General features: G+C 64.1%; 3 protein-coding genes across 3 annotated transcripts; 2 read left to right on the forward strand and 1 right to left on the reverse strand.

Moving 5' to 3' along the window:
- Positions 1 to 188: 188 nt before the first annotated feature.
- On the reverse strand, positions 189 to 4,286 carry LOC142599032 (WD repeat-containing protein 62-like). The gene is made up of 7 exons (XM_075738559.1): positions 4,125 to 4,286; positions 3,287 to 3,378; positions 3,111 to 3,173; positions 2,350 to 2,407; positions 1,926 to 2,096; positions 1,635 to 1,769; positions 189 to 212 (listed from the first exon to the last, which is right to left on the reverse strand). Exons 1-7 carry the CDS (start codon positions 4,233 to 4,235, stop codon positions 189 to 191), a joined length of 654 nt encoding a protein of 217 aa, XP_075594674.1. The 5' UTR covers positions 4,236 to 4,286.
- Positions 4,287 to 4,651: 365 nt separating this feature from the next.
- LOC142599033 (THAP domain-containing protein 8-like) lies at positions 4,652 to 7,713 on the forward strand. The gene is made up of 4 exons (XM_075738560.1): positions 4,652 to 4,872; positions 6,276 to 6,453; positions 6,822 to 7,430; positions 7,615 to 7,713. Exons 1-4 carry the CDS (start codon positions 4,652 to 4,654, stop codon positions 7,636 to 7,638), a joined length of 1,032 nt encoding a protein of 343 aa, XP_075594675.1. The 3' UTR covers positions 7,639 to 7,713.
- A 4,335-nt stretch (positions 7,714 to 12,048) lies between these two features.
- On the forward strand, positions 12,049 to 16,295 carry CLIP3 (CAP-Gly domain containing linker protein 3; the record flags this gene model as incomplete). The annotated part of the gene is made up of 6 exons (XM_075738561.1): positions 12,049 to 12,113; positions 12,936 to 13,086; positions 13,735 to 13,874; positions 14,120 to 14,213; positions 15,249 to 15,410; positions 16,177 to 16,295. Coding segments are annotated over exons 1-6 (711 nt in total), but the record flags the coding sequence as incomplete, so codon positions are not given.
- Positions 16,296 to 17,544: the final 1,249 nt, after the last annotated feature.

A 17,544-nucleotide genomic window follows, 5' to 3' on the forward strand; every position in this document is an offset into this window, starting at 1 on the left:
GATAGTCGCTAGGTACTACTGAGGATGGCCGTCGTACAGTCCTACTCCGTGTTAGTTAATATTTATCCAAACAAGAGGTAGAAGCGTAACTGATGACTCGTTAGTCTGATCAACAGACCCTGAAGAAAGCACTTGGGAGTGGCAGAAGTAGTGAGAAATTAGGGGGGGAAAAAAAAAAAAAAGGTAATTTAGACCAGGGTCTCCGCGACCACCTACCCGAAAGATAAAGGCGGAGAAAAGAAGCGAGCCCGCGTTCTGGTTTGCGAAGAAATCGGAACCGATCGTCGTAACTGGGAGCGTCCTAATTCGGAATATTTACGTATAAATACGACAAGAGAACCGGCGTTAGGTGTGCTCGATTTGCGGAAACCCACCGAGCGCCCAAGCCTGAATAAAAAAAAAAAAAAAAAAAGCAATTCTCTCTCCTGCGCGTGTGAGAATTGAATTATCGCACGCCGGGCAACGAATCCGCTTTTCGGCTAACGGTTTTTGATCGGGGACTCGGTGAGTATTCTCCCCAACCGGAGCGGGTGAGCGATACGAGGGCGCGACGCTTGCCGGAGGAGATATTGCTCGCTGGTTTGGTGTTTGCGTTGCATGAAGGAAACGGTCGTGGACGCTTGGACAGCGACGACCGGAGTGGTTTAGAACGTTTTTTTTTTTGAGAAAGAAAAAGAAGGGCTGCCCGGCAGTCGGTAGTTATTCTTTGTTCGCCGCTCGGTTGTATTTTAAAACGTTTGGAGGAAGGTTTGGAGGGGATCCCCTAACAAAAAAAGAAACTTCTAGAATATTCTACTCAGCGGTGGCCAAAGTATAAATTGAACGATGAGGGAAAACGGCCAGAAAAAGGAGCCTTGACATCAATTTTGCAATTGATGTCGGTTTGTAGGAGGTTGGAGAAACGGGATGAAGTATTGTACGTTGGTTTATTCTTCTTGTCGAGAAACGATCACGAAACAGGAAACCAACGTAATTTGTTAGGCCCTGCTTCAAATGTAATGCTGATGAAAAAGTACCGTGGGGGGCGTTTTCGGGGACGGCCCCGAGCGGTTTTACGCCTGTATGTATTACAGGAATTACTGGAGACAACGGAAAACGGAGAAAAAGAAATCCCGGTCGACTCTCTCTCTGAGCTAGAGGATGCTGTAACCCCTTTGGTATGGAAACCGAGCAGCCTGGAAAAGCTAAATCGGGTGAGCCGGTAAAAAGAGAATCGACGCCAGGAGCTAAAGCGGTAAGAAGAAACCAGTATCGTGTGAAATTGGAAGCCAGCGTTGGACTGGAACCTCTTATCAACAATTTCCTCAAATATGGACTATTACGGGATTGGCAGTCGGAAGAAAATACCCTGCTGAGAAACCACGTTCGCAGGAAAACGGATTGGTACCAGATTTGAGAGCTATCGATCGAATAGTAGCGGATGCCTAAGCCTAAGTTAACTTCTTGGTAACTACCGTAATTATTAACTCCGACGTTTATTCGGAATGGAAGAGTCCCACGACGGGACGGAAAACGCGGTTCCGAGCGCTTCCCCCCCAGGGATTCAAGAACAGCCCCGCGATTTTTGGTAACGTACTCGCGAAGGAACTGAAACAGTGGCAAAGTGAGGAAGATTTTTCAGACGACGCCCTCACCTTCAGCTCCCTCGAGGAGTCCAGGAACCAAAACTTGACGTGGCGATGCCCCACGGTGACAAAGTAGCTGTCCTCGGAGAAGGACACGGCCGTCACTTTGCAGGACACCTTGTTCGACGCGACCAGGGAATCCTTCTGCTCGGAAAGACGCCGGCGGGTCGTGAATAATAAGCGTTATTTCCCCAAAAGTCAGCAGCCGTGAGAAAAGATGGGAAAAGGGTTTTTCCCCCCCCCAGCCCCGTCCCCCGCCTCCAATTTGGGGTATTTCGAGCCGGTTTGGCGGGAACTCACCTTCCAGTCCCAAACGTTGACCACCATGTCGTGCGGGTACCCCACCGACACCAGATATTTGGCGCTCGGGGAGAAGGCGACGCAAGCCACGCCGTGCTTGTGACCGTGCAACGCCGAGACCTGCGCCCGTTCCTCCACGTCCCACACGCGGACGGCCGGTCGGTGTCCGTTCTGCGCGGGGTGGGGTGGGGGGGAAAAAAGGCGACGTGACGGCGGCTTTCACCTTCTCGTCGGCCCCCCCGCGGCCACCCGACGCATCCCTTCGACCCTAAAGGTTGTTCCCCGCCTTCCCGGTGCGATCCCAAATTGGGTGGAAAAACCCTCCAGAAAAGGAGGGGAAGAAATAATTGCGGCTATTCTATCCCGTCAGCCCCGGAACAGCCAAAATTGGGGGTGTAGGTGACTACAAATAAGCGGCACCCACCTCTCCGGTGACGATGAGCTTCCCGTCGGGCGAGAATGCCAGTGCGCTCAGAGTTTTCCTGGAAAATATTGGGATTTCTTTAATAACCGGGCTGCTCCGGAGGGAAAACGGAGGAAAAAGGGAGGAAAAATAGCGGAAGCTGCCTAAGTGTCTCTCCTGACATCTGATGTGGGGCACAGCCGGTGTTTGGGGGTTCCTGGGGGTATTTGTGGGGTACGGGGAGTCATTTGGGGGATACCTGGGGGTATTTGGGGGGGGTCCCTGGAGGTGATTGTGGGGTCCCTGGAGGTATTTGTGGGTTACGCGGAGGTGTTGGGGGGGGATACCTGGGGGCGTTTGTGGGGTACATGGAGGGGTTGGGGGGGATCCTGGGGGTGTTTGGGGATACCTGGGGGTGTTTGTGGGGTACACGGAGGTGTTTGTGGGGTACACGGAGGGGTTGGGGGGGATCCTGGGGGTGTTTGGGGATACCTGGGGGTGTTTGTGGGGTACACGGAGGGGTTGGGGGGATCCTGGGGGTGTTTGGGGATACCTGGGGGTGTTTGTGGGGTACACGGAGGTGTTTGTGGGGTACACGGAGGGGTTGGGGGGGATCCTGGGGGTGTTTGGGGATACCTGGGGGTGTTTGTGGGGTACACGGAGGGGTTGGGGGGGATACCTGGGGGTGTTTGGGGATACCTGGGGGTGTTTGTGGGGTACACGGAGGTGTTTGTGGGGTACACGGAGGTGTTCAGGGGCTCCCCGATAGTATTTGGGGATACCTGGAGGTGTTCAGGATGTGTCTCTGCGTGTTCTCCCGGGGATTCAGGATGACGACGACGCACCTGGATCAGGAAGGGGGGAGGTTTTGGGTTTTTTTTCCCCTCGGCTGGGATTTCGGGGGGCACGCAGGGGTGCTGGGGGGTGTGCGGGGGGGGTGGTCCCCACGGGCGCTCACCCGGCGGGGTAGGCCAGCAGCCCCGTGGCCGGGTCACAAGCCAGGCCGCTGCTGTTCTGGGTGGTGATTCCCAGCACCTTCTCCAGCGTCACCTGGGTGGGGGGGGAGAGGAAGATGGGACCCCCGGGCGTGGGGCAGATGTGGGGTCCCCAGGGGTGGGGGGGGGGGATGTGACCGGGGTGGGACCCTGAGCCCCCAGGGGTGGCCCTGGAGCAGCACCCATGGGTCCCTCTGTGTGTCCCCTATCCCCGTGGGGGCACCCCAAAGTGCACCCTGGCTGGAACCCCCCCCCAGGAGACCCCCCCCCCCCAAGTGCTGCCCTCCAGCTCCGCCCCCTCCCCAGGCTCCGCCCCCTCCCCAGGCTCCGCCCCTCCCCAAGCTCCGCCCCCTCCCCAAGCTCCGCCCCCTCCCCAAGCTCTGCCCTGCCCCAGGCTCCGCCCCTCCCCAAGCTCCGCCCCCTCCCCAAGCTCCGCCCCATCCCCAAGCTCCGTCCCGCCCCAGGCTCCGCCCCCTCCCCAAGCTCCACCCCCCCAAGCTCCGCCCCCTCCCCAAGCTCCGCCCCCCAACTGTCACTCCATGAGGGACCAGCAAATCCCACCCTCTCCCCAAGCCACGCCCTCCCAAAAAAAGCTCCGCCCCCGTGGTACCCTAATATCGCCCCCTATTGGGCCACCTCAGTCCCGCCCCTCTCGGAAGCCACACCCACCTGGGAGCTCCCAAGCCCCGCCCCTCTGAGACCACCACAGCCCGCCCTCATCCCCACAGGGAAGCCCCGCCCCTCTCCCGAGGCTCCCCCGGGGCCCATCGCCGATGGCCGTCAGCCCCGCGGGCCCCTCACCGCCTCTTCCGGGCCCTGATACCGCGACCGCCGCCGCAGGTTGAAGAGCGGAGGCGAGTCGGGCCCGGTCCCGCCCTGAGCCCCGCCGCCCGCCGCCGCCGCCGCCGCCATCGCTCCGAGCCGCCGCCCGCTAACGCTCCGAACTGCGCGCGGAAAGCCGGCGTCCCCTCTCCATTGGCCACCTCCCACGCCGCTCACAGCCCGCCTCTCTCGCCTCTCCCAATAGCAGCGCGGCGTCGCGGGGACAGGCTCCGCCCCGCGGGTTCCTGCCATTCAACGCCAAGCTGGGCCAATAGCTGGGCGGATCGGCGCCGGCCCCGCCCTCCCGCTCCCCGTTGTCCGCGGGTTCGAGCCCCGCGGACCCGGCTCAACCGGCCCGGCCGCGGCCGCTGGCGGTAATTAAGGCACCACGGGAGGCGAAGGGGGTTATTAACGGCGTGAGAAACAGCCTCGAGTCCCCCGCCCCGAGCGCAGCCCGGCACAACGGGCTTTCCCTGTTCCTGCCCCGGCGTGTAGGCCCCGTTGCCATGGCCACGGCGCCCCCTGAGTGCGCATGCGTCGCAGGGAGGAAGGGAGGGGAGAAACGACAACGGTTGCTACGGCGACGGCCGTGCGTGCTGACGCAGCACGTCGCCGCCGCGTCACGTGAGCCGGCGGCGGCGGCGATGCCCAAGTACTGCCGGGCCCCGCACTGCTCCAACGTGGCGGGACAGGCCCGGCCCCCCGCCCGCCGCCTCAGCTTCTACAAGTCGGTACCGGAGGAGCCCGAGGGTGGGAAAGGGGGCAGCGGCCTTTGCCCTTAGCCTCGTCCGCGGGGGAAGGGGTCTGGGCTTGAATGTGAACGTGAACCGGAGTGGGGCCTGGGGCCTGGGGCCTGGGGCTTGGGGCCTGGGGCCTGAGCCCTGAGCCTGGGGCCTGAGTCGGAGCCTGGGGCCTGAGCCCTGAGTCTGGGGCCTGAGTCGGGGCCTGGGGCCTGGAGGCTGGGGCCTGGAGCCTGGGGCCTGAGTCGGGGCCTGGAGTCTGGAGGCTGGGGCCTGGAGGCTGGGGCCTGGAGGCTGGGGCCTGGGGCCTGAGCCCTGAGTCTGGGGCCTGAGTCGGGGCCTGGGGCCTGAGTCTGGAGTCTGGGCCCTTGAGTCTGGGCCTGGGGCCTGGGGCCTGGAGGCTGGAGGCTGGGGCCTGGAGGCTGGAGGCTGGGGCCTGGAGGCTGGAGGCTGGGGGCTGGAGGCTGGGGCCTGGGGCCTGGAGGCTGGGGCCTGGGGCCTGGAGGCTGGAGCCTGGGGCCTGGAGGCTGGAGCCTGGGGCCTGGAGCCTGGGGCCTGGGGCCTGGAGGCTGGAGCCTGGGGCCTGGAGGCTGGAGCCTGGGGCCTGGAGGCTGGAGCCTGGGGCCTGGAGGCTGGAGCCTGGGGCCTGGAGGCTGGAGGCTGGAGCCTGGGGCCTGGAGGCTGGGGCCTGGAGGCTGGGGCCTGGAGGCTGGGGCCTGGGGCCTGGAGGCTGGAGCCTGGGGCCTGGAGGCTGGAGCCTGGGGCCTGGAGGCTGGAGGCTGGGGCCTGGAGGCTGGGGCCTGGGGCCTGGAGGCTGGGGCCTGGGGCCTGGAGGCTGGGGCCTGGAGGCTGGGGCCTGGAGGCTGGAGGCTGGGGCCTGGAGGCTGGAGGCTGGGGCCTGGAGGCTGGAGCCTGGGGCCTGGAGGCTGGAGCCTGGGGCCTGGAGGCTGGAGCCTGGGGCCTGGAGGCTGGAGCCTGGGGCCTGGAGGCTGGAGCCTGGGGCCTGGAGGCTGGAGCCTGGGGCCTGGGACCTGGGGCCTGAGCCCGAGCCTGGGCCTAGGCCTGACCGTGAACCTGAGTGGGGCCTGGGCCTGAATGTGCACTTGAACCTAAGCGGGGCCTAGGCCTGACCGTGAACCTGTGTGGGGCTTGGGCCTGAGCATGAGTGGGGCCCTGAGTGAGGTCTAGGCCTAAGCCTGAAGTGGGGCCTGGGCCTGAACCTGGGTGGGGTCTGGGCCTAGACTTGACCCTGAACCTGAGCAGGGCCCGCGCCTGGGAAAGGGCTAATTGGGCTCATTGGGGGGGAAGCACCCAAAGTGGGGGAAGTGCTAGAGGATGGGGGTGTAGGGGAACCCCCCCCCCAATATCCCATAACCCCCACCCCCTCCAGGTTCCCCCTGCACGACGCGACGCGGCTCCGGCAATGGCTGACGCAGATGCGCCAAGAGAACTGGGTGCCAACCCGCCACCAGCACCTCTGCAGCGACCATTTCGAACCCTCCTGCTTCCAGTACCGCTGGGGCGTGCGCTACCTGCGGCCCGACGCCGTCCCCACCATCTTCCCCCCGGTGAGCGTCGTCTGGCGTCGTCACCCCCCCAGAAACATCTAGAACAATCTAGAACCCCCCCCCAAAAAACCATCTAGAACCCCCCAAAAAGGGGCTTGAAGGTTTTGTTTTTTTTTTTTTAGGGGGTGACGGGTTGTCTCGTGGGGTCTAGATGTTCCTCCCCCCTCTCCCCGAGGGATTTTGGAACTCGCTGGAAGGTCTCCGGGAGGGGGGGGGTGTCACTTTGGGGTGGCTTTTGTCCCCCAGAGCGGTGGCTTTTGGGGAAAAACCGGCGCCGCCGCTTGTCCCCGTTCAGCCGTATCGCTGCGAGAACCTCCAGAAATGAGAATTTTGGGGTTTTTTGGGGTTTGTGTTTTTTTTTTCTACAGAAACAGGAGAGTCCCAACACATCGCTGGGCGCCACCCAACCTAAGCAGCCCCTCCCGACGAGCGACGAGGAGCCGGTGACACCGGAACGGTCACCGATCCCCAAAATCGCCGTGACCGTCGCCCTGGAGCCCGACTCGGCCGCGGCGCCGCCGTCGCTCGACCCTCTGGGCGTGGTAGAGCCGGGTGACGGCTCTGAGGGGGTCCCATCCCGCCCTCAGCCGTCCCCGGACCGCGTCACCGCGCTGCCGTTGTCCCCGCCGCGCGCGGAGCAGACGGACGACGCGCCCGTCGAGCTTCCCGCCGCCGGCCCGTTGCCGTATTTCAAGCCGGTCCCCGCCGCGCCGACTACCGTGCCGGAAACCGTCGTTTCCTCTGCCCTCACGTTACCCATCGTTTCAACCATCCCCATCGTATCGACGTCACCGTCGACGTCGCCGCCGGGCGAGCTGAGCACCGAGGAACTCGTCGCCGTGGTGCTGGTGCTCCAGAGGAAAGTGAAGGTCCTGCAACAACGTCACCGACGTCACCGCGCCCGGCTGGAGGCCATGGAGGGGTTGGCGGAGCAGCTGCGACGTAAGAGCCTGCGCTCCAAGGAGAGGCTCGAGCTGGTGGGTGACGGCGGGGTGGGGTGGGGGGGCGCGTTGGGGACGTTGGGCGGGGTGCGTGACGTCATCCCGAAGCGGGTGACCTCGTTGCGCGAGGCGGGGTGGGGGGGGGGGGGTGTGGGGTGTCACCCCGGGGCGCGTCTCTGAGTTGGGGATGTCCCCTCTGTCGTCCCCCGCCATCCTCCAGGCCTGTCTGCAGCTGGGTCGGTGACACCGGATCCCGCCGGCGCCGACATCCGCCGAGAGGACGATGATGTCACCGGGAACCTGCTGGGATTGGGGGTTTGTTTGTGGTTTGTTTTTTTTGGGGGGGGGGGGGGGGGGGGGGGGCGTGGCACTCCCCGGGGGACGCCGTGCCTGGGGACGTCACCCCGCACCCCTGGGGGACACCCCTGTTGTGTCACTTTATTTTTGTATTTAAGGTTTATTTTGTGATACTGGAGGGCGGGCGGAGGAATTTGGGGACGGGGACGTCCCCTCCCCGCAGCTTTAAATAAAGGACGATGGAGGCGAGTGGCCGTGTGTGACACGGGGCGGGAGGGGGTGGCCCTCGCTGGTGGCCTTGGGGACGGTGGCCTCTCCCCCCACTTTCAATCTCCAGCTCGCAGCCATCAGTAGGTTCCAGAGTTAACGGCAGGGAAAGGGGCGGTTCCCTTGGCAATGGCCACGCCCCCCCGTGCCTTATAGATAGGAGGGGCCTCTGCCCCTATAGCCCCCATAGATCACTGCAGCCTCTCTGCCCCTATAGCTGCCATGGCCCCTCCCACAGCCCCTATGGGGTCCTATAGCCCCTTCTATAGCCCCTATGGATTCTTATAGCCCCTCCTACAGCCCCTATAGCCCCTCCCACAGCCCCTATGGGGTCCTATAGCCCCTATGGGTTCTTATAGCCCCTCCCACAGCCCCTATGGGGTCCTATAGCCCCTATGGGTTCTTATAGCCCCTTCTATAGCCCCTATGGATTCTTATAGCCCCTCCTACAGCCCCTATAGCCCCTCCCACAGCCCCTATGGGGTCCTATAGCCCCTATGGGTTCCTATAGCCCCTCCCACAGCCCCTATGGATTCTTATAGCCCCTCCCACAGCCCCTATAGCCCCTCCCACAGCCCCTATGGGGTCCTATAGCCCCTATGGGTTCCTATAGCCCCTCCCACAGCCCCTATGGGTTCCTATAGCCCCTCCCACAGCCCCTATAGCCCCTCCCACAGCCCCTATGGGGTCCTATAGCCCCTATGGGTTCCTGTAGCCCCTCCCACAGCCCCTATGGGTTCCTATAGCCCCTCCCACAGCCCCTATGGGGTCCTATAGCCCCTATGGGTTCTTATAGCCCCTCCTACAGCCCCTATGGGGTCCTATAGCCCCTATGGGTTCTTATAGCCCCTTCTATAGCCCCTATGGATTCTTATAGCCCCTCCTACAGCCCCTATAGCCCCTCCCACAGCCCCTATGGGGTCCTATAGCCCCTATGGGTTCCTATAGCCCCTCCCACAGCCCCTATGGATTCTTATAGCCCCTCCCACAGCCCCTATAGCCCCTCCCACAGCCCCTATGGGGTCCTATAGCCCCTATGGGTTCCTATAGCCCCTCCCACAGCCCCTATGGGGTCCTATAGCCCCTCCCACAGCCCCTATAGCCCCTCCCACAGCCCCTATGGGGTCCTATAGCCCCTATGGGTTCCTGTAGCCCCTCCCACAGCCCCTATGGGTTCCTATAGCCCCTCCCACAGCCCCTATAGCCCCTCCCACAGCCCCTATGGGGTCCTATAGCCCCTCCTACAGCCCCTATAGCCCCTCCCACAGCCCCTATGGGGTCCTATAGCCCCTCCCACAGCCCCTATAGCCCCTCCCACAGCCCCTATGGGGTCCTATAGCCCCTATGGATTCTTATAGCCCCTCCCACAGCCCCTATAGCCCCTCCCACAGCCCCTATGGGGTCCTATAGCCCCTATGGGTTCCTATAGCCCCTCCCACAGCCCCTATGGATTCTTATAGCCCCTCCCACAGCCCCTATGGGTTCCTATAGCCCCTCCCACAGCCCCTATAGCCCCTCCCACAGCCCCTATGGGGTCCTATAGCCCCTATGGGTTCCTGTAGCCCCTCCCACAGCCCCTATGGGTTCCTATAGCCCCTCCCACAGCCCCTATAGCCCCTCCCACAGCCCCTATGGGGTCCTATAGCCCCTATGGGTTCCTGTAGCCCCTCCCACAGCCCCTATGGATTCTTATAGCCCCTCCCACAGCCCCTATAGCCCCTCCCACAGCCCCTATGGGTTCCTATAGCCCCTCCCACAGCCCCTATAGCCCCTCCCACAGCCCCTATGGGGTCCTATAGCCCCTATGGGGTCCTATAGCCCCTCCCACAGCCCCTATAGCCCCTCCCACAGCCCCTATGGGGTCCTATAGCCCCTCCCACAGCCCCTATAGCCCCTCCCATAGCCCCTATGGGGTCCTATAGCCCCTATGGGTTCCTATAGCCCCTCCCACAGCCCCTATGGGGTTCTATAGCCCCTTGTCCCGCTCCCTATAGCTGCTCTCCAGCCTCCAGAGCCCCCTATAGCCTCCATACACCCCATGGCCAGTCTCCAGCTCCAAATCCTATAGCTCCTCTCCACCTATAGCTTCTTTCCAGCTCCCTATACCCCCCCCCAGCCTCTCCCGTTCCTCCGCAGCTCCCTATAGACGCTCTCAAACCTTCCCAGAGCCTATAGGTCTCCATAGGTGCTCTCCAGTGCCTACAGCTGCCTATAGCCCCCAAAGCACCTCCCCGGCCCCTATAGGCCACCTCCAGGCTTTATGGCTGCTCCCCATCACCTATAGCTTCCCTATAGCCCTGCGCCAGCTCCTATAGACCCCTCCATAGCCCTTTACTGGTCCCTATGCCCCCTATAGCTGCTCTTGTGCCACTATAGCCCCCCTATAGCTGCTCATCATCCCCTATAGCTCCTACAGCCACTCATCTTCCCATATGGTTCCCTATAGCCGCTCATCATCCCCTATGCCCCCCATACCCCCCTATAGCTGCTCTTGTGCCACTATAGCCCCCATGGTTATCTGTAGCTGCTCGTCATTCCCTATAGCCCCCACAGTTCCTATAGCCACTCGTCATCCCCTGTAATCCCCTATAGCTTCTCTGCAGCCCCTATAGCCCTTCATCATCCCCTATAGCTGCTCTGCAGCCCCCATAGCCCCTATAGCCCTTCATCATCCCCTATAGCTGCTCTGCAGCCCCTATAGCCCTTCATCATCCCCTATAGCTGCTCTGCAGCCCCCATAGCCCCTATAGCCCTTCATCATCCCCTATAGCTGCTCTGCAGCCCCCATAGCCTCTCATCATCCCCTATAGCTGCCTTGCAGCCCCTGTAGCCCCTTATCTTCCCCTATAGCTGCTCTGCAGCCCCCATAGCCTCTATAGCCTCTATAGCCCTTCATCAGCCCCTATAGCTGCTCTGCAGCCCCTATAGCCCCTGTAGCCCCTTATCTTCCCCTATAGCTGCTCTGCAGCCCCTATAGCCCTTCATCAGCCCCTATAGCCCCTCATCAGCCCCTATAGCCCTTCATCAGCTCCTATAGCCCCTATAGCCCCTCATCAGCCCCTATAGCTACTCTGCAGCCCCTATAGCCCTTCATCATCCCCTATAGCTGCTCTGCAGCCCCTGTAGCCCTTCATCAGCTCCTATAGCTACTCTGCAGCCCCTATAGCCCCTCATCATCCCCTATAGCTGCTCTGCAGCCCCTATAGCCCCTTATCTTCCCCTATAGCCCCTCATCAGCCCCTATAGCCCCTCATCATCCCCTATAGCTGCCTTGCAGCCCCTGTAGCCCCTTATCTTCCCCTATAGCTGCTCTGCAGCCTCTATAGCCTCTATAGCCCTTCATCAGCCCCTATAGCTGCTCTGCAGCCCCTATAGCCCCTGTAGCCCCTTATCTTCCCCTATAGCTGCTCTGCAGCCCCTATAGCCCTTCATCAGCCCCTATAGCCCCTCATCAGCCCCTATAGCCCTTCATCAGCTCCTATAGCCCCTATAGCCCCTCATCAGCCCCTATAGCTACTCTGCAGCCCCTATAGCCCTTCATCATCCCCTATAGCTGCTCTGCAGCCCCTGTAGCCCTTCATCAGCTCCTATAGCTACTCTGCAGCCCCTATAGCCCCTCATCATCCCCTATAGCTGCTCTGCAGCCCCTATAGCCCCTTATCTTCCCCTATAGCCCCTCATCAGCCCCTATAGCCCCTCATCATCCCCTATAGCTGCTCTGCAGCCCCTGTAGCCCCTCATCAGCCCCTATAGCTACTCTGCAGCCCCTATAGCCCTTCATCATCCCCTATAGCTACTCTGCAGCCCCTATAGCCCCTCATCAGCCCCTATAGCTGCTCTGCAGCCCCTATAGCCCCTTATCTTCCCCTATAGCCCCTCATCAGCCCCTATAGCCTCTCGTCATCCCCTATAGCTGCTCTGTGGCCCCTACAGCCCCTCACCAGCCCTACGGTCCCCTATAGCCCCTATACCCCCCGCCCCCTATAGCCGCTGCCAGCCCCCGCAGGCCCCGCCCCCCACAGGCCCCGCCCCCCACAGGCCCCGCCCACCTCAGACTCCGCCCCCTCAGGCCCCGCCCCCGCAGCCCCCACCCCTCCAGGCGGGCCGCGCATGCGCACTGCGCCCCGCCCATCCCGCCGGCCGCGTCCCCAGCAGGTACCGGGCGGGGGGGGGAGGGGGGGCCGGGGGTACCGGCACCGGGACCCGACCCCAGCCCCGGCCCTGCCCCGCCCCGGCCCCGCCAACCCCGGCCCCGGCCCGAGCGCATCCGCGGGGCCCGGCCTGTCCCTGTCCGCGGGCCCCGGCCTGTCCCCGGCGCCGTCCCCCGCTCCGGTGCCCCCTCCCCGGCCCGTACCCCCTCCGGTACCCCCGGCCCGTACCCCCTCCCGTACCCCCGGCCGCATCCTGGTCCCCCCCATCCCTGTCCTCGTCCCAGGCCCTCCACCCCCATCCCAGTATCCCCATCCCAGCATCCCAGTATCCCCATCCCAGTATCCCCATCCCAGCATCCTCATCCCAGTATCCCCATCTCCATCCCAGCATCCCCATCCCCATCCCAGTATCCCCATTCCCCTCCCAGTCCCCCCATCCCCATCCCAGCACCCCCATCCCAGTATCCCCATCCCCCTCCCAGTCCCCCCATCCCAGTCACCCCATCCCAGTATCCCCATCCCCATCCCAGTCCCCCCATCCCAGTCCCCCCGTCCCAGTCCCCCATCCCCATCCCAGTCCCCCCATCCCAGTCCCCCCATCCCAATATCCCCATCCCCATCCCAGTCCCCCCATCCCAGTATCCCCATCCCAGTCCCCCCATCCCAGTCCCCCCATCCCAGTCCCCCCATCCCAGTATCCCCATCCCCCTCCCAGTCCCCCCAGTCCCCCCCCTCCGCCCCCCCCTCCATGACAGGCCGTGGGGGCCCTGACCCCCCCCCCCCCCCTCCCCATCACCCCTTTTCCCCCCCCCCACCCCCTTTCCAGGCCGTCGCCATGACGAAGGACCGTGGGGGGGACCCCCCAGCCGGGGGGGTGCCGCCGCCGCCGCCCCCCGACCCCCCCAGCCCCGTGGTGGAACGCCGCAAGAAGCCGGTGGTGCACCCCGCCGCCCCCGCCCCCCTGCCCAAGGACTACGGTGAGAGACCCCCCAACTTCCCCTGAGACCCCCCCAACTCATCACACGTGTCCGGAGGGGTGGGGGGCAGGGAACACACACCCCCCCCCCCCCAAAAACCCAAAAAGGCACCGTGGGGGAGGGACCCCGGTGGGAATTGTGGGGATTCACGGGGGGCTGCTGTGGGGTTGTGCGCTGCTGGGTACCCCCCGTGGGGACAGACACCCCCCCCCGTGGGGACAGACACCCCCTGTGGGGACAGACACCCCCCCCCATGGGGACAGACACCCCCCGTGGGGACAGACACCCCCCCCGTGCGGCCTGTGACACCCCCGTGGGGACAGACACCCCCCCCCCATGGGGACAGACCCCCCCATGGGGACAGACACCCCCCGTGGGGACAGACACCCCCCCCGTGGGGACAGACACCCCTCTGTGGGGACAGACACCCCCCCCCATGGGGACAGACACCCCCCCCCCGTGGGGACAGCCCCCCGGGTGGGCTCTGGAGCCCTGAGCGGGGATTCTCTGACGGCTGATACGGGGTTGTGCACCGCGGGGTGCCCCCCCCCCTTTGTCACCTCCCCCCTTGTCACCCCCCCCGTGTGTCCGTGTCCCCCCCCCCGTGTCCGTGTCCCCCCCCCCGTGTCCGTGTCCCCCCCCCCCCAGCCTTCACCTTCTTCGACCCGAACGACGCGGCGTGCCGGGAGATCCTGCTGGACCCCCGCACCACCGTACCCCAGCTCTTCGCCATCCTGCGCCAGTGGGTGCCCCAAGTGCAGCACAACGTCGACGTCATCGGCAACGAGGTTTGGGGTGGGGGTCAGGGTGCTGGGGGTACGGGGTGGGGGGTCAGGGTGCAACGGTGGGGGAGCTGGGGAGGATGGGGGGGGTGGAACTGGGAGTACTGGGAGGGGAAATGGGGAGGTCTGGGAGTTGTAGGAGGTCACTGGGAGCGCTGGGTGCCCCAGGGGAGTTACTGGGCTGGGGCGGGGGGGCGGAAACTGGTGTGGAACTGGTGTGGAACTGGTGTGGAACTGGTGCGACCGGACAGATCCTGCGCCGCGGGTGCCACGTGAACGACCGGGACGGGCTGACGGACATGACGCTGCTGCACTACGCCTGCAAGGCCGGCGCCCACGGCGTGGGTGGGTGGGACGGGGGTCCCCGTGTCCCCGGTGTCCCCACGTCACCAGTTTGCCCAGTTCTGGTGGCTCCGATATCCCCAGCATCCCCCAGTCCTGGGGTCCCCATGATGGCTCTGGCCCCATGTCCCCAGTATCCCCAGTCCCACCATCCCCACGTCCCCAGTATCCCCAGTCCCAGTATCCCCAGTCCCACCATCCCCACGTCCCAGCATCCCCACAAGCAGTGGTGTCCCCATGATGGCAGCACATCCCCAGTGTCCCACATCCCCACTATCCCCAGTCCCAGTGTCCCCACATCCCCAGTGTCCCCACATCCCCAGTGTCCCCAGTCCCAGTGTCTCCATGTCCCCAGTCCCCAGTGTCCCACATCCCCAGTATCCCCAGTCCCAGTGTCCCCACATCCCCAGTGTCCCCAGTCCCAGTTTCCCCAGTCCCAGTGTCCCACATCCCCAGTGTCCCACATCCCCACTATCCCCAGTCCCAGTGTCCCCACATCCCCAGTGTCCCCACATCCCCAGTGTCCCCAGTCCCAGTGTCTCCATGTCCCCAGTCCCCAGTGTCCCACATCCCCAGTATCCCCAGTCCCAGTGTCCCCACATCCCCAGTGTCCCCAGTCCCAGTTTCCCCACGTCCCCAGTGTCCCCAGTCCCAGCATCCCCACTCCCAGCATCCCACATCCCCAGTATCCCCAGTCCCAGTGTCCCCACATCCCCAGTGTCCCACATCCCCAGTATCCCTAGTCCCAGTGTCCCCACATCCCCAGTGTCCCCACATCCCCAGTGTCCCACATCCCCAGTATCCCCAGTCCCAGCATCCCCACATCCCCAGTATCCCCAGTCCCAGTATCCCCAGTCCCAGTGTCCCACATCCCCAGTATCCCCACTCCCAGCATCCCCCATCCCCAGTCCCCCCAGTATCCCCCCTCCAGTCCTGCCCAGCCCCATCCCGGCGGCGGTTCCCCGGGGCTGAGGGTGCCCCCCATGCGGGGGGGGGGGGTGACCCCCACGCCCCGTGTCCCCCCCTTTTCCCTCGCAGGGGACCCCGCGGCCGCCGTGCGCCTCTCGACGCGGCTGCTGGCCCTGGGGGGGGACGTGACGCTGCGGAGCCGCTGGACCCACATGAACGCCCTCCATTACGCCGCCTACTTCGACGTCCCCGAGCTCATCCGCACCCTCCTGCGGGCGGCGGCACCCCGAGGTGAGGGGTTACCCCGACACCGGGGCGGGCGGGGGATCTTGGGGTGCCCGATGTTGGGGTCCCCAGGGGGAGGATGTTGGGGTTCCTGAAGGGAAGGACCTTGGGGTCCCCAGGGGAAAGATATTGGGGTCACAGGGGAAAGATATTGGGGTCCCCAGGGGAAAGAGGGACGTTGGGGTCCCCAGGGGGAGGATGTTGGGGTCCCCAGGGGAAGGATGTTGGGGTCCCCAGGGGAAAGATATTGGGGTTCCTGAAGGGAAGGACCTTGGGGTCCCCAGGGGAAAGATATTGGGGTTCCTGGGGGGGGAGGATATTGGGGTTCCTGGGGGAGAGAGGGACATTGGGGTCCCCAGGGGGAGGATGTTGGGGTCCCCAGGGCGAGGATGTTGGGGTTCCTGGGGGAGAGAGGGATATTGGGGTCCCCAGGGGGAGGATATTGGGGTTCCTGGGGGGGGGAGGACATTGGGGTCCCCTGGGGTGCAGGACATTGGGGTCACTGAAGGGAAGGACATTGGGGTCCCCTGGGGTGCAGGACATTGGGGTCCCCTGGGGGAGAATGTTGGGGTCCCCAGGGGGAGGATATTGGGGTTCCTGAGGGGGGGGAGGACATTGGGGTCCCCTGGGGTGCAGGACATTGGGGTCCCCTGGGGGAGAAGAAGGACACTGGGGTCCCCTGGGGTGCAGGACATGGTGCGCGGTCGCGGGGTGCCCCCCCCCCCGGCCCCCCGGTGTGCGTGCCGTGCCGTGCCTCAGTTTCCCCCCGCAGTGCTGCACTCGACCTGCAGCGACTTCAGCCACGGCACGGCCCTGCACATCGCCGCCTCCAACCTCTGCCTGGGCGCCGTGCGGTGCCTGCTGGAGCACGGGGCCGATCCTGCCCTGCGGGTACCGCGGGGGGACTGGGGGTGCTGGGGGGATTGGGGGGGTTGGGGGATATTGGGGGATGGGGGGGGAGTGGGATATTGGGGGTACTGGGGGGGAGTGGGATATTGGGAGGATTGGGGGGAGTGGGATATTGGGGGGATTGGGGGGGGAGTGGGATATTGGGGGTGCTGGGGGTGCTGGGGGGATTGGGGGGAGTGGGGGGGAGTGGGATATTGGGGATATTGGGGGTACTGGGGGGATTGGGGGGAGTGGGGGGGAGTGGGATATTGGGGGTGTTGGGGGGATTGGGGGATTGGGAGGAGTGGGATATTGGGGGTGTTGGGGGGATTGGGGGCGAGTGGGATATTGGGGATATTGGGGGGATTGGGAGGAGTGGGATATTGGGGATATTGGGGGTGCTGGGGGGAGTGGGATATTGGGGATATTGGGGGTGCTGGTGGGATTGGGGGTGTTGGGGGGATTGGGGGGATTGGGAGGAGTGGGATATTGGGGGTACTGGGGGGATTGGGGGGGAGTGGGATATTGGGGGTGCTGGGGGGATTGGGGGTGTTGGGGGTACTGGGGGGATTGGGAGGAGTGGGATATTGGGGATATTGGGGGTGCTGGGGGGATTGGGATATTGGGGGTGTTGGGGGTACTGGGGGGGAGTGGGATATTGGGGGTACTGGGAGGAGTGGGATATTGGGAGGATTGGGGGGAGTGGGATATTGGGGGGATTGGGGGTGCTGGGGGGATTGGGGGGAGTGGGGGGGAGTGGGATATTGGGGATATTGGGGGTACTGGGGGGATTGGGGGGAGTGGGGGGGAGTGGGATATTGGGGGTGTTGGGGGGATTGGGGGCGAGTGGGATATTGGGGCTACTGGGGGGATTGGGGGATTGGGAGGAGTGGGATATTGGGGATATTGGGGTGCTGGGGGGATTGGGGGGATTGGGGGGGAGTGGGATATTGGGGAGATTGGGGGGATTGGGGGGGAGGGGGATATTAGGGGTGCTGGGGGTGTTGGGGGGATTGGGGGTGTTGGGGGATTGGGGTACGGGGGGGATTGGGGTACTGGGGGTGTCATGGGGGGGAGTGGGATATTGGGGGTACGGGGGGATTGGGGGGCAGTGGGATATTGGGGGTGTCGGGGTGTAATGGGGGGATTGGGGGGACTGGGAGAGGGTGGGAGTGGGATATTGGGGTGCTGGGGGTATTGGGGGTGTTGGGGGTGTTGGGGGATTGGGGAACTGGGGGGGTTGGGGGGATTG

This window comes from Balearica regulorum, chromosome 34 (genome assembly GCF_011004875.1).
Source record: "Balearica regulorum gibbericeps isolate bBalReg1 chromosome 34, bBalReg1.pri, whole genome shotgun sequence".
NCBI lineage: Eukaryota > Metazoa > Chordata > Aves > Gruiformes > Gruidae > Balearica > Balearica regulorum.

Excerpts from the sequence above, each read along its gene's own strand:
- LOC142599032 (XM_075738559.1), bottom strand. The coding sequence starts at position 4,235 with ATGGCGGCGGCGGCGGCGGCGGGCGGCGGGGCTCAGGGCGGGACCGGG. Across the intron at positions 3,379-4,124 it reads ATCAGGGCCCGGAAGAGGCG|GTGACGCTGGAGAAGGTGCT; the intron begins GTGAGGGGCCCG and ends CCCCCCACCCAG. Across the intron at positions 213-1,634 it reads ACTCCTCGAGGGAGCTGAAG|GTGGTCGCGGAGACCCTGGT; the intron begins GTGAGGGCGTCG and ends TCTTTCGGGTAG.
- LOC142599033 (XM_075738560.1), top strand. The coding sequence starts at position 4,652 with ATGGCCACGGCGCCCCCTGAGTGCGCATGCGTCGCAGGGAGGAAGGGA. Across the intron at positions 4,873-6,275 it reads CGCCGCCTCAGCTTCTACAA|GTTCCCCCTGCACGACGCGA; the intron begins GTCGGTACCGGA and ends CACCCCCTCCAG. Across the intron at positions 6,454-6,821 it reads TCCCCACCATCTTCCCCCCG|AAACAGGAGAGTCCCAACAC; the intron begins GTGAGCGTCGTC and ends TTTTTTCTACAG.